The 15,265-nt window shown below is 43.4% G+C and overlaps 1 protein-coding gene across 1 annotated transcript in view; it reads left to right on the top strand.

Annotated features, from left to right (window-relative positions):
- The window catches only part of LOC147141332 (receptor-type tyrosine-protein phosphatase mu), a 156,091-nt gene that overhangs the window by 36,411 nt on the left and 104,415 nt on the right, over nt 1-15,265 (top strand). The window contains 2 exon segments of the mRNA XM_086042965.1: nt 1,801-1,923; nt 14,940-15,214. Coding sequence (XP_085899091.1) covers nt 1,801-1,923; nt 14,940-15,214 — 398 coding nt within the window.

The following is a 15,265-nucleotide window of genomic DNA, read 5'->3' as shown; positions in this document are numbered from 1 at the left end:
TCAGGCCGACCCAGTCCGTGAGTCGTCGGTCTGCCACTTCGTCATCGTTATTTTAACCGCGCTTCCGTTATCGCAAAATCATAGTTCATATACTGCTATTTAAGGACCATCAGTAAAAAGCTGTTTCCAATGGTAACAGCAGACAATTTTATTCGTTTAGTATGCGCATGTGAACGTCAATACCCCGTGGCATTATGGGAAGAAATGCTACGTTTTTAGCGTTTAGCCTACAAGTATGTTGTAACGTATTTGCAAATACGTTCGAATAAGTTTGCCAGTCAAAAAGGGTAACTCCACTTTGGCAGTTATGGCAACGTTATTTGCCGAAGGTCGTCTCGGCTTTTCGGGTCAGTGGTGGTTCGGACCGTCCGTCTGTATTGACAGACTGCCCACCACTGATAATATTCACATTATTTTTTTTCTCTCACTGTGTTTTTTTTTTTTTTGTTTTTGACTTTTCTTCTTTTTTTTTTTTTTTTTTTTTGTAAACATAACTTTTGCTTAAATGCCGGTTTCATATTTTCTCTTTGCCAGCTAGCGCTTTCTTGCCAACAACATCCAACTAAAGTTAGCTTGCATAAAGTCACGTCTTTTGCTTTAATGACCATAAAAAAAAAAAAAAATCCAGCGGACCATTCCTCAACATGTTACCTCTGATACTTTGGCATTTCGTACGTCTGCAACCCCCTCCCATCCCCACCGCCAGCCGAAAGCAGACAAGTCGGCAAATAAATCATTAGCGGCTGCCCTATGCAGCTGGATATTAATTATCCTGTGATCGCCGCTCATTTGCACGTTGTACTGAAAATGTCACCGCTGAGATGAATTGGAAAACATGGAGAAGGAAAAAAAAAAAAAAAAAAAAAGCACAAAATAAAAAGAAGCCCATCAGCTTGTAGCCTTTATGCCGCGGAGTGTCAGAAGAAATGACATATTGTTTTGGCCCGCTGTCTCGCAGCAACAGTGGAACAGGAACATGGAAAGTGGGACGGATTAATGTGGTCTTTTGTTTTTTGGGATCGATTGGTAAGTGTATTGAAAGCCTGTTTCAGGATGGAAAAACAGCTCGAGTACTCCATGTGGCCTTCAAGGTAACCCGGGATAAAAGGCTGTTTGTAGGAATCGATCACACAAGTACAATAGTGTTCTTTTGTCATAGCATTAACGCTGAACAAAAAAAAAAAAGAGTGGCGTGCAGGAACCGGAAAGTGAATCAATTTAGACTCAATTTAAAACTACAGCAATTTTGCTCTTTGTGGATTATGTGTTTTTTTTTTTTTTTGCTCTCCCTTATTCCTACACTGTTAAAAAAAAAATGTTGGGTGAAACCAAAATTTCATGGCAACAATCTCCAATAATATTTGAAGTTGGCCCATTCAACTGCATTTTTAAAAAAGTTTTGCTATTGTGAAAATCGGCTTTCCTTCATTTCACAATAAAGGATATCAGAGTTTATTTACAATTTATCTCTATTGCGAAATGTGATGGTTACGAATAATTGAAGAGAAGAGCCATTAGATAAATTATTTGACAAATTAATTATGTGAATGTGTTGTGAGTGACCGAGTGGATGTTTTATTTCTTTTTGAATTTTCCTTTATTAATTTTTTTTGTGGGGGGGGGGGGGGGGGGGACTCTGTGGCTTATTATTATTTCTATTTGACAAGGTGATAGCTACCGACAATGAACAACTGCAGAGAGGTGTACATTGTGCCTATGCCTGACCAAGAATACTGTGGACAATTTCTATTAGATGTGTTTATTTCTCCGATGATTTGAAATTCCTTGTCTTTGTCGCAGGTGACTGTAACTTTGCGAAACCGCTGGCAGCTTGCGGCTACAGCCAAGGCAGAGACGATGACTTGGACTGGGAGCAGGTGAACACCAGGGAGAAGTCTTCCTCTGATCCATGGATGCCCTCAGGTAGGGATGGCCAAGCTAGTTGGAAAAAAAATAAATAAATAAAAATCCTACTTGGTTGGTTTCATTCACAAGCCTATGCAGGAACCTTTCTGTTTATAGTCTTGTGACCAGTAAGAAAAACGAACACATGGGAGTGGGATATTCCTCATTATTTTCCAGCTCTTTTCCCATGAAGAGTACTGACATGAAATGCTAGGGGTTAGCGTTAGCCGTAGCATCAGGTGGATTATGGGAGTGCAGTTTGTCCCAAAAGATTTACAGGGTAAGTGCTTACAATTGGTTGATTAACCAAACATTGGTAATTAGAATTTTCTACAAAAAATGTTTTTTTGGGGGGGAGGTTTGTCCCAGTTTTCTTGCTTCTGCTCAGTGTTCATATAAAAAAAGATGGACCCGGTTTCTATAATTTGGGGTCCAAACGATTCATCGATTATCAAAATGATCTATTTATTTGATAATCGATTCGTGTGACATCTGACGGTGTACGCGCATGAAGTACTTCCATGAGACAAAATACTTTTTATTGTTTGCTATTCCCCTTTTCCTGCAACACAAGGCTATAAGGTCAATCCCGAGAGCTCTTAAATTGTCCGTGTGTGTGCAAGGCCACAACAGATTTTCAATTTCAATTCCCTTTGCGATGTTTTGTGTCAAATGTGACAAATTCTCAAGGCTGAGTGACGGACATATCCCCACATTTGCGAGCATTTTTTTTTTTTTTTTTTTTTTTTTAAAAAGCGTTTCAAGCGGCGGTGCCTTCAGTTAAACGCCCGACCATCCCCCGCCCACCCTCGTTGATGCCTGGATAACAATCTCTTGCGAGAGGTCATTTTCACGGAGATTCCCAAGTGCGGGTTAAGAGCAAGGCCGCAATCGGAGGTAAGATAGCTTTTTGCGCCAACCGAACGCCTTCGGAGCGTCAAACAATTTCAGCGTTCAGGCGCGCTGCAATTCTCCATCCTGTTCTGAGTGGCCAAAATGGAGGAGAGGGAGGCGGAGGTGACAATTTGACGTGACAGGTTGAGTGCTGACAAAGAAGTCAAACATGCTAATTACGCAGCGGTTGGAAATGGACAAAAAGGACAAGCTCAATCGGCGGGGCGGTGCCTCAAGTCTTGCACGGAATGGCTTTTTAATCAGAGGTGGTAAATTTGGACCCAGCGTGAGGTGTTCCATTCGACCGGATGATTTCGAATGCGTCGTTTATTTCGATTGTGATTAGAAATTGCCCAGCTGCCATCGCATGAATCAAGGCGGGTGTATTGTGAACACGGGATCAAATATGACACAAACAAGACGCTTGGAGGTGATGATCTGATCTTTTTACTGACAGAGAGCCCATTTAGGCATGGACGACATGGCCACATGGTTTCTTGGAACCCGCTCCCATTCTCGGAAGTTTACCGACAATCAAAACAATGAGGGGATATTCCCTTCAAGCGGAAGTCAACCCAAACATATTTTAGTATAAGAATAATAAGAATATGTTCCCAGCAGGCCCACTCGTTGACACACGGCATTCTGATTCATTTTGCGTTTGTGGGATATAAATTGAGCAGCAAAATGCACTCGTTTTTAGCCATCACTGCGGGGCGGGCCATTTTGTCTTCTGTCGACTGAAAATGACATCACAACTGCTCACAACGACCAATCACGGCTCAGCTTCAGAAAACAGAAAAGCTGAGCCGTGATTGGTCGTCGTGAGCAGTTGTGATGTCATTTTCAGTCGACAGAAGTGACAAAATGGCCGCCCCCAGAGATGGCTAAAAACGAGTGCATTTTGCTGCTCATATTCCACAAACGCAAATTTATTAGAATGCCCTGTTTCAAGTACTTACTGACTAAACGGTGTTTCTCCTTCGGTGAAGTAATGTCAGAGCGGAAACACGCAAACGTTAGCCAAGCTACCTCGCTGGTTAGCGAGTCGTCTGCCTCGGAATTAAGCGAGTCTTTAGTATTTATTTCTCCAACTGTAGGCACGGTAACTGTTGTCGTTGGTTGAAAATGTTCATTTCAAGCCAGCGTCATCGTAATATATTCACATTACCTTGAATTATTTGAAGAGAGATGGGTGACACTTTTGTAAATGTGATCTCGTGTTGGAAGTGCTACCTCCTCGTAGCCACTCTTGGTGAGTTCTTTTGCATATCCTTCCTCGACCTAGATGAAAAAAACAGAACCCCCCCCCCCCCCAAAAAAAATGAACCTTGAATTCGGTAACCGGCCCATATCCACGTGCCGACTTTTTCGTTTGATCTGTTATCCCTATTTTGCAAAGTGGCGGTAAACTGGCAAGTGGAGCAGCTGCATTAATCATGCCACATTGTAATTTGGCGTAAAATTTAGAACACCGTGCGTGGTGTTAATTTGTAGGTCACCCTCTTGTGAATTCCGCTACGACCTTTTGCCCAGCCTCCCTGTGCCCTGACATTAATCAAAAGTGGAAAGTAATTTCTCCTTAGCGTTTGGCCACACATGGCAAACGGGAGTCTGCTTAGAATTAGCGAGGACCCCGCTAATTGACTGTGTCACCGAGGGGACACCCGACACATTCGAGGCCCGCCGCAATCCATCCTCTGGCGAGGAAAACAACATCCATCACTGGCTTTGTTAGAACATGAAAACTTTGCCGTTCCATTAGTGCCATTCCTCAGGTGTCTGGCAGTGTCTGTGCATTTTAAGCAGAACGGGGGGCCTTCGAGTGACTACAATGCATTCTAATTAATTCCAGCGTGCGTGCCACTGATGGAAAGACTCACATAATTAAAATTGATTGGCTTATTATAATTTCAAATATCACTATAGGGAGCCCACGTGGCTGATACAAGTGGAATGGTTGCACGGGCCCTGAAGTGGAGTTTTTGACCTTATGCTCAACATATGGCCACTTCATCATGCTTTGTTGTGGACTTTTATTTTATTTGAGCTGTTTACATACTTCTATATATGTATATATATATATGTATATATGTATATACATACGTATATGTATATACATACGTATATGTATATATATACGTATATGTATACGTATACGTATATGTATATGTATACGTATATGTATATATATATACGTATATGTATATATATATATATATATATATATATATATGCATATATATGTATATGCACATATATATATATATGTATGTATATGTATATATGTAGTCTGTAAAAAGAACCACATTCTGCCAGTCCTGCACTATTGTCGTAGGTGTCACTATCCAACAAGGCTGCGCTTTCAAAACAAAGGACTCGACGAGGACGTTCAATTTGCTGGCCTGCAACATATTTAGAGCGAGACAATAAGTCATTAAGCCGGAGCAGCGCTTTCCATTGTGCCCGGCACAATACACAAACCCTAATTAATCTCAGTTTGAGACTCTTCCGCCAGCCTTTTTGCTGTGATTCCTTGCAACGAGCCCCACGGGAGGGCCCGGCAGCGGTTTCTGGAGAGTCAGCTGGCGCTCTCTCTTGAAAAGCGAAAAAAAAAAAAAAAGTAAAAGGCAGGGTATTAAGGTGGTATTAACAGCTTTCGAATTGGTCCGAGTCACCCTGTAGCTGCCCACGCTTGTAATCAGAGCTGCAGGGAGGCATAAACAAGGCCATTTGCCAGTCACATGTGGCAATTAGGAGAAGAAGTCATCGAAGGAAACAACCAAGGGGACGGAATTTCTTGTCTGTTTCTTTCGTACCAGGATTTGGATGACACAAGCTAGACTTCCACCACATGGGTCAAGTGGCACAATTTGGGAATATGTGTACTGGCAGAGTAAGAGAAGTAAGAGGATGATTGTCCCGTAATGGTTGGCTTTTTTTTTTTTAGCAACATTGGCGCCTCTTCATTTAATAAATAAAACAAATGTTTTTTTACTTACTGTGCTAATTTAGAGATGGATTAATATTCTGATCAAAAAATAGTAATAATTTTCAAGTAACTTGAAAAAGGAAATCCTTTTTTTCCTTTTACAAATTTCAGTGGCTTACCTTTTATGGAAGAATTGTTTATGGTAATTCTAAGAATTTTTGCCAGATAAATTACAGTTAAAAAAAAAAAAAAAGTCAAATCAATTCAAAACTTGTTTTCCCCAATTACAGTGATGTATTTTTTCACAATTTATTATTATTATTATTATTATTATAAAACATATTTTTTGTTTCTTTACAAAAGCTTAATATTTTATTTTTTTTGCTAATTTAGAGTTTTAAAAATGTTAACAATATTGTTGTAACAAAACATCATCACAATAAATAACTTCTCTCAAATTGCTTGGACTTACTTTTATACAAAATCAGATTGCAACAACGGATAATGTAAACATTTAATTTTTTTTTTAAAAAGTCTATATTTAAAGAGCATTTTAACTAGAACAAAATCTTTATTGTAGTTTACCTTTTGGACAACCCCCCCCCCCCCCCGAACTCTCATAAGAACAGCCTGTCCCTTCCAACAGGTTGTCTTCCGTTGTTTTGGATGCACTTTTGCAGCGAAAGAGTAGAAGGAGGGACGACGGGAAGGGCATCCTGAATTGAATCAGAATTCAAATCACATCAGCCAAAGACGGGATTCACCTCTGTGGGACGAGCAGGAAGGGAGGGAGGGAGCGGCTCGGGGGAGCGCTGTGTTTCACAAAATAAGATAATTGCCTTTAGAGCCATTCACAAGTTTGTGTGAGGTCCCGCCGCAGAGTTGGCAAGGTTAAGGAGAAAGCCCATTATACGATTAGAGGACCAAACCCAACGTCAAATTATGTCATCTCGATACATTTGTGGATTAATTCCCCCGTGTGGGGACGCACGCCGTGAGACGTTTGCGCATGCATAAGGAGCGGCGGCAAACTGGATTTGGACAAACAGGATTAAGACTGCACACTGTAATGTTACCGCGGAGGGCTTATTTGCATATATCTACTTCATTGTGTGCAGCGCGGCTAATGACGCGGACAGGTAGCTCGCCGCGGCAGCTTCTCTTGTGTAAAGGGCCATCGACGAGACATCGGTTGCAGCGGGGGCAATCGGCCTTACTGCATTTTAAGAGGGCAAATTGAAGCCATTAAAAAAAAAAAAAAAAAAAAAAAAAAAACAGCATCACTAATCAATCAGTATTAACTAAGGGTGCGACAAAGTAGGGCTGCGCGGTACATGTGGGAGACTATAAATTTGGCCTACGCTATAGATTTTGATTCAAGCTAAAAAAAAATAAAAAAAAGCCTCTTGATGATGTCATTGCATCTGTCTCAGTGTGAAAATAGCTTGCAGTACGTCTTAGAATCCCAGGATCTATCTTTTGTACCTCAACAATGAAAGAAATCTTACATTCTACCCCCCAACGCCCCCCCCCCCCCCCCCAAAAAAAAATGATTCTCCGATCAAAGTACACCGTAGCTCCCTTTCGCATTGACAATTTGCATGTAGGAGGTGCAAAGTTTTATTCTCTCTTGTTGCACATGTGGTTTGAATCTGTTAGGAGATGAGAGAGGAGCAACATTCAAGTCTGCTTTGGCCAGGGTGGCTATCGTTTTTATATCTGACGATTAGACAATTACGCTCGCATTCAGCATATTTCCGTATTTATTTATCAACAGTATGACAAAAAATATTCATTCTTCTGATTAATTGAAGTGTATACATTCATGTCATACTTTGAAGTAGTTTTCCACTGTAATATGTACATTTTCATTTCATTTTTAGAGAAAACGTTTTTTTTTTTTTTTTTGTATTATGATCAGTGAAAAAACATTTTATCACTCCAATATATGTGACTGAGCAAGATTTTTCTGGCTTTACTTACATGACTCAACTTGCTTGAAATTTGGTGGCAACTCGACTTGACTGGATTTTCTTCCACAGTGGCTTTGTGACTTGCACGTTTATGACTTACTCCCACTTTGGATAAACAAATTGAAACAAGCATATCCGGTCTCTTTTTGAAGGAGTGTCTGCTGTCTGTCAAACTGCACACCAACCACAGACTCAAGGTCAGAATGTCAGGCTGGTAATGTGGTATCGGCATCATAGTATCGGACTTTTTTTTTTTTTTTTTTTTAACGACTATATTCTAGGTTATTTTTTTGCCTGGTGCCGAAGGGGTGTACTGTCTGCGTGGGGATGTTGAAGGGGGTGCGCGGCTTCAAAAGTTTCGGGAATTTTGGCCATGCATGTAACGGGGGTGAAATTGTCGCTCGCAAATGAAGGAAGTGGGCCCGACCGGTGGTCCTGATTGACGGTTTGAGGTGAGCACGTACGCCGTCTTTTTTTCATCAGGCCACCTTTCGTGTTGGGCCACATTAGCAGCCGGAGCCGTTTTGATTGGTGGCACACAGGACGGCCTCGTCTTCATTGACATTTTCCCGAGTGGCAAGCGCGCTTTTCTGCCGCCGCGACCTCTCTGAATTTTATGAGCAAACGAGACCCGCTGCAGGCTTTTGGGGTTTAAAGAGCGCCCCTTCATTTTCATTCAATCCCCCACTCCCTCCCCCGTCCCCGCCACCCGCCACCGCACACAGAATGATTTTCTGCAAGTTCAGGACCTGAGCGCAGGAGAAATAATGAGTGCTTGTCATTATTGCAAATTATGTCTTCGGCTCTGAGCATCACTGGCCTCCAAGTTCAACTAAATACCATTCTAACTGTAGACTTTGATCATTGCCATTGCATTTTTTTAAATCTCTGTTGTTGAGTAAGAGCGCACCATTCTCATGTTTAGACTCCCACGGATACTGTAGTAAACGAAAATGATACAAGTTCGATATTTTGTCACTACATGTTTGAAGTGTATTTATACTCAATCATAAGCAAAACTCACTTGGCGCAATGGAATAGATATTTTGACGCACCACAACCCGAGTTAAATCGGTTCCAGATTTGACACGTGTATTGATACTGTATTGTTTGATGATCATTCCATTCCTTCGTTTTATTTCGAACATATAAGAAAAAAATCAAATAAAAATAAGAGAAAAAAATGAAAAAGGGTGTCATGTAAGTGCATAAAAAAAGACAGACATACATTTTTCGAAAAGATTTTTCAATCATAAATGTTGTGCAATATCAATTGCATGCCCCGCCCTGGTTAAACATGATCAATATTTAATGCTTGTCAAGAGCAAAAACGGTATCAACACAGCAAAAAAGACGCAAGATCATTATTTCTTCCGACCCCTGCTTGAACCTGATAATGAAGCTTCTCCCCTCACGTCAACATAGTTCCTTGGCACCAAATTTTCATTGTTCGGGACGTGCACTTCACTGTACTGTATTCAATCAAAGTGTATCATTAGTGACAGTAAAGTGACCAGCAAGAAGAGGGAAAAAAATTGTTTTAAAAAAAAAAACAAAAAAAAAACAGTTTTCCCGTCAATTACCCGCCATCCTCGCACCATCGCCTCCGCCATTCAGTCTTCGGCCTCCACTGTGTGGACCCGCCACAACCACCACCAGCTAATTAGCCAGCAAAAGCACACGAGAGGAAGATAATGACACTATGGTAACGCTGTGCTAATGCACTGCGGGTGTGTTTTTTTTCTTCAAAAAAAATTTTTTTTTTTTTTTTGCCTTTAATGGTAGCGTGTTGAAGATCAATTAAAAATAGAGCGTGCTCTCAAGGCTGCCTCACTCTGCTACTTGGACCATCCGATTTCGGATGATTACAAATGTAGGCCACCTTCACCTTCCATTACAATGACGAGGTGCAGAACACACAGTGAGGCTATGAAAAATGAATTAGATTAGAAAATGAAGTGTCCCTGCTCCAGATGAGACTGACGTTAATGTTGCCGCTCTTCGCACTTGAAGATGAGAAAGTGAAGGGAAATGTGTGCCTTTGACGTTTGACGAGGGAGGGGTTTTGATTCAGTTCATTGGTCACTGTTGTCTACTGTTATGAAGATTGTGTGGAATCCGTTGTGGATTCATGCCGAAATTTGGAACTTTTCATGCCCTGAATTAAATTATGATTTCAGATACCGCATCAATCCATATCTTGATGTGTTCGTTTCCGTGTTGTTTTGTATCTGTTTACACAGGTGTGAAACATCGGTCGACTAGGGATGGACCGATACTGTTCATCCAGATCACAAAAAATTCATGAAACATTCACTGCAGAATGTCAAAAATCGCGTCGTCAACGCGTCTGACAAAAAATCCGGGGTCGCCGAAAGCTAATTTGCAAAATCAGAAATGTGACGCAGAGGTGTTAACCGCTCTTCCACCGTGCTGCCACAATTTAACTACATACTTGGAAAATCTTTACTCGGATGTTTAATTTCGCATTGGATTGATGGGCAGACACAACTAGTTGAATTCACGCAATTAAAATTCAAAATTTCCCTGATATGTCCACCTATTGTGTGTTATTATTTATTCATTAAGAGGGTGATTAAAAAAAAAAAAAAAAGTGAAGGTGGTGCACTGTGCTGTGCGCCTGTGATATTTTCCTCCCTAATTACCAAACAAAAGGTGCTTTGCTGCTGCGCTGAAGTGTCGGCGTGGCGGTTCGGCACTGCAACGCGAGCCGCAACTCAACAATTCATCAAGTCGTCGAGGGGTGTCGACGCCTCGCCTCGTGGCAGATGGCCGAGCATTATTAACGAAACGCCGGCCGCCATCTTACGTCAGGCGACACCTGAAACGCCTCCGACCGCCCTCTTTGGCTCTCCCGCTTCCAGAAATAAAGACGCTTTCATCATAGACAAACTGAACGCCAATGACAACTATGAGCCACGCGGGGGCGATCGTAATTACGGCCGCCGTGCTCATCAGGAGCACTTACCGATCGTCGTCGTCTTTGGCTCGAAATGCTTAGCTAGCCTCCGGATCCCACCTTCGCAATACCAGATGGCCATTCCCAACCTTCTTCGTCTCTCCCGAGCTGCGCTGCACCTGTAACATCACTTATTCATCGAAGACTTCCCAAAAAAAGGAGAGGAAAAATAACAAAACAACTAACTGGCTCTGGGTCATCTCCGGAGCCGTTGCATCCCTGCAGTTTGTTCGGTTGCCACGGTAATAATGGCCCACAGCAGCGCAGAAGGTACATTCTTGAGTAGCACAATTTATTTATTCCCATTAAAGCGGAGCATCCGCTAAAGAGAAGAATAATGATCCTTTAATAGTTTTGGAGGTAATTACATTTTACACTCAGAACCCCAGGGAGGTTTCGCAACACGAGGAGGCGGCACAAGTGATGTGACGGCCCCACCGGCAAAGGAGGCACCTTGCTCCAGGACGCCTCGCCAGTGAACTGCCGGCTCTCAAATTCCCACAACCGCAGCCCCGAGTGGCTCCTCAAAACGCCAAGCAACCGACTTCCAGGTCGCCACGCTTGAAACTGCTGCCCAAAGACGGATAATGCAACTGATGCGATGCCCCCAGGAAAAAAAAAGCTAGTCCTACGAAAGGGCACCTTGTCTCTCAAATGACTATAATTGTGGTCCCTCGTGACTCCTTAGCTCTTCTGGGTATTGAACCAACAAACTTCCAGGTCGCTCGAAACTGACAGCCAAAGAGGGACCACTCAAGCGATGTGACGCCTCCGGCAAAAGTCGAGCTTTACTGAAGGGCACCTCTCAAAATTCCATTATTGTGGTGCCTAGCGGTCTTGCTCTTCTGGGCATTAAACCGACCACCCTCCAGCTCCCAAAGCCCCCCTAAAGTCTTAAAACTGCCAACCAAACAAGTTATGTGACACCCCCCAGAAAATGCGAGTCTTTGAAATTTCTGTAATTGTGAGTATCTCTTCTGGGTATTGACCTAGCCAACTCCCAGATCCGCAATAAGCATCAAATCTCGAAAAAGACTGAAGCTGCCCACCAAAGAGGGATGGCACAAGTGGAGTGACACCCCCAGCATATGGGGTGCCTTGCTAAAGGGCCTCTCCTCTCTCAAATGTCTCTAATTTTGGTCGCTCTATCAGGACCTCAAGCCCTGCCCAAGTTTTGAAACTGCCACCCAAAGAGGGGCCATCTGATGCCTCTCTCAGATTTTTGTAGCTGCGATCCCTAGACGGTTCTGCCGCTCTGAGTGAACTGACCATCTTCCAGGTCCACAGCCCCTTAAGTCTTCAAACTACCAACCCAAGAGGGACAAAACTAGAGATGCCCCCATCAAACGTTGCGCCATATAAAATGGCACCTAATCTCTCTTAATGTATATCATTTTTGTCCCAAGTGACTCTTATGCACTTTTGGGTATATAACCAACCATCACCCAAAACAGCAAACCGTCTCTTTTCAGGCATTGGGTCTTACGTCATTTGGTCTACCCATGTTAGACGATGCTCTTAATTTCGTGACTCCGAGTCCATCTTGTTTCCTGGGCTGGATTTTCAAAACCATCTGGCGGCGCAGTACTCAACCGAAGACTGTAGATGTGGACCGAAGATTTTGTTTTTCATCTTGAAACCGACGGTCATTTTTAACATAAATTGTACATACAGTACCTCCACTGAATAAAGTATTATCTTATCGGAGCAGTTCTAAATTAAAGCCATAATTACAGCAGAATAGAGAACGCTGGTTCATAAGTCAGCAGAGAACCGAGTGCCTTAATGAGAAAATGCTCTTATCTCTTGATAAATTGACTTCTCTGACTATTACCATTAATAAGAATACAAAACAGGCCAGCCTAAAGATGAAAGATATTCATGGGGACTGTTTTCCTTTAGCGAGAGAGCAGGCGGATGTGATGGGAAATCAATACGTGCCCCCATTTAGCTTTTATTGCTTGGGTTGGATATTAAAAGTTAAACTAATGCCCCTCGCGTGGTGCCAATAAAACACAAGTGAGAAGTATTATGCTGGCAAAGGGACAAGATGACACGTTCGTTTTTGCCATCGTCCGTTTTTTTTTTCGCCGATGTGAGGCTGTGTGAGGCGGAGCCGAGCGCTTAGAATCGCTGTTGACTTTAAAGTCAACATCTAGCGACAGGCTCGGGCGCACCGGCGCTAAAATGGGGGGTGGGGGGGTATGGGGGCGAATAACGCCGAGTGCATCGGCGGCCCCGGCCCGGCGCTCTCTCACAATAGCCTATTTGTTCAGTCAATGAGTCGAGCGCGCCCCGCTTGTCTTGTTGTGCCGCGCTTGTAACGCTCGACGATTCCATCTGTCTCCGACTTGAGATAACGAGCCGGTGGGGCGCGGGTGCGGGTGGAGGGGCTCCGTCATGTTTACACGATGAAACCGGAGTGAGGGGGAGGCGTAGAAGGGAGTCACGGCGAGAGAGTCTTCAACTTATTTCTTGCCCCCGCCCCCCACCCAACCAACCCTCCCATCCCATGGCTGCAAGCCATTTTTCCTCAGCCGCATGCCGTTGGCGTGTCTATCATGAGTCGATGAGCTGAAAAAGTCTCAAGATGCCGTGCCCGTACAGAGAGAGAAAGTCTATTTTGTCTTGAAGAAGCCATTTTAGAGTCGTTTTTGGCCATTTGCAGGGGTCCTTCAGAAGCACTCATCCTATAGATTTGGTCCAATTATAACCACATTTGATCTGTTTGGAATAGACGGATGGGTAATGTTTGATTGGGAGAATTTGGGGTTTTGGATTATGTGTGCAGAATAATGGCAGCGATGTTTGATGCCTGGCCATAAACGCACCCCGCTAAGCGCCAGTTTCCCTTAGCAACATTTTCTAGGCATGTCTATCACAAGAAGAAGCCAAGCCTGAACAGACACAGGAAGTCTGCCATTTTTGTTTAAAAAACAAAAAAAATCATTCTAAGATGATTTTGGCAATTTACTTTTTGTACTTTTTTTTTGTACTAGAGATTTTGTCCGATTACTACCAAATTTGGGTTTCATTTATAGCCAGTTGTGCAAAGCAAAATTGTGAGAATTTGATGGGTTTTTTTTTGCCATTGCGTGTGGTTGGAGCATGCAAAATTGAATGACTTGCCATGAAACACCCCCACAGACCATTTCTTTTTGTAACATAGTAACACCATCTTTCATGAGTAGACCCACCACACCCAAAACCTTTTCTGACATTTTGGCCCTTCCAAGGTTATTTTGGCCATTTCCAGTCGTCCTTTAAAGAAAATCCTAGAGAGTTTGTCCGAGTACTACCAAATTTAAACTTGAAGGATGGATCATGCTTAATGCCGATGTCGGGCTACACGAATGTAACCTGATTTTGGGCCGACAGACGTGTCACAGACAAACCTAGTGTCTCGTAGCCGATTTGGATGTATCGTAGCCCGTGTGGCGCGACATACTCAGCGATTGGCCTTTTAGCGTCTGGGACGCTTCACAACCACCACCACGAGAGTTTGTTCGTCTTGGCGCAAAGTGTGGTATGTCCTACGTCATCCTTTGATTGGTTCTTCGGCATTGACCAATAGGAAGACAGTGCCTATCTACTTATGATGACAGACTGGACGTAGCGTGCACATACGAACAAATCAAAATGCCGAAAAAGGAACGGACAGTAGGGGGAAAGTAGCATTTCAACTCACGCTAAGTTTGCTAACTGCAAAGTAGCTGATTAGCAAACGTGGTGTGTGTCATTAAACAAATGTGTTCCGTTAAGTTCTTTTTGGAGAATAGACAGACTGCCCTCTCCCCACCATCCAGGAACAGGTCCATAGTCACCTTTTTTTTTCTTTTGTTTTCCTTTTCGGAGCAGAGAACAAACGTACATGCACATAATACCTCCATCGGCATGACAACACAGCTGCGTCTCCCGCCTCCCGCGCCGATGGACGGAATCTTGACAGAAGTACGCAACGATTGGGCGGGATGGAGTCGGTGACGGACTTGTAGTGTGACGTCTCGCCCGGTCCAAGACACAGAAGGATATTATCTGGCAATCTGACAGCGCGGCCATCGTGAACGACAAAAAAGTGGCGTAGTCTGAGAAGGCCATAATCGGGAGAGTGACAGTGACGTTTGATTTCTCACCATAAAAAAAGTGAAACTGTAATAACGCAAATCCACGAGGTTGGAGCTGTACCAGATGTCCGTTGAAGGTGGCTGTACAAGACCTTTCAAGTGGTTAACGTCCCCCGTCGGCCACATTGCAGGTGCGGCCTTCATGATGGTCAACACCTCTGGACGCTTTTCCGGGCAGAAGGCCTTACTGCTGACCCCCCAGCTGCGGGAGAACGATACCCACTGTGTCATTTTCCACTACTACATCGGTGGCCGGGAGAACAGCCATCCGGGCTACCTGAACGTTTACATCAAAGAGAACAACAGCCCCATGGGGATGCCCGTGTGGAACGTGTCCGCCCCGGCGTCTCGCGCCTGGGGTCAGGTGGAGCTGGCGGTCAGCACCTACTGGCCGAACTTCTACCAGGTGAGGAAATCCCGAGTGTTCCCTATTTTTCTTATATGATAAATAACAAGA

Source organism: Filicampus tigris, chromosome 10 (genome assembly GCF_054856515.1).
Source record: "Filicampus tigris isolate MCC_2025a chromosome 10, RoL_Ftig_1.0, whole genome shotgun sequence".
Classification (NCBI taxonomy): domain Eukaryota; kingdom Metazoa; phylum Chordata; class Actinopteri; order Syngnathiformes; family Syngnathidae; genus Filicampus; species Filicampus tigris.
The sequence above is the reverse complement of the archived record's forward strand: the minus strand, read 5'-3'. Positions and strand labels throughout refer to the sequence as shown.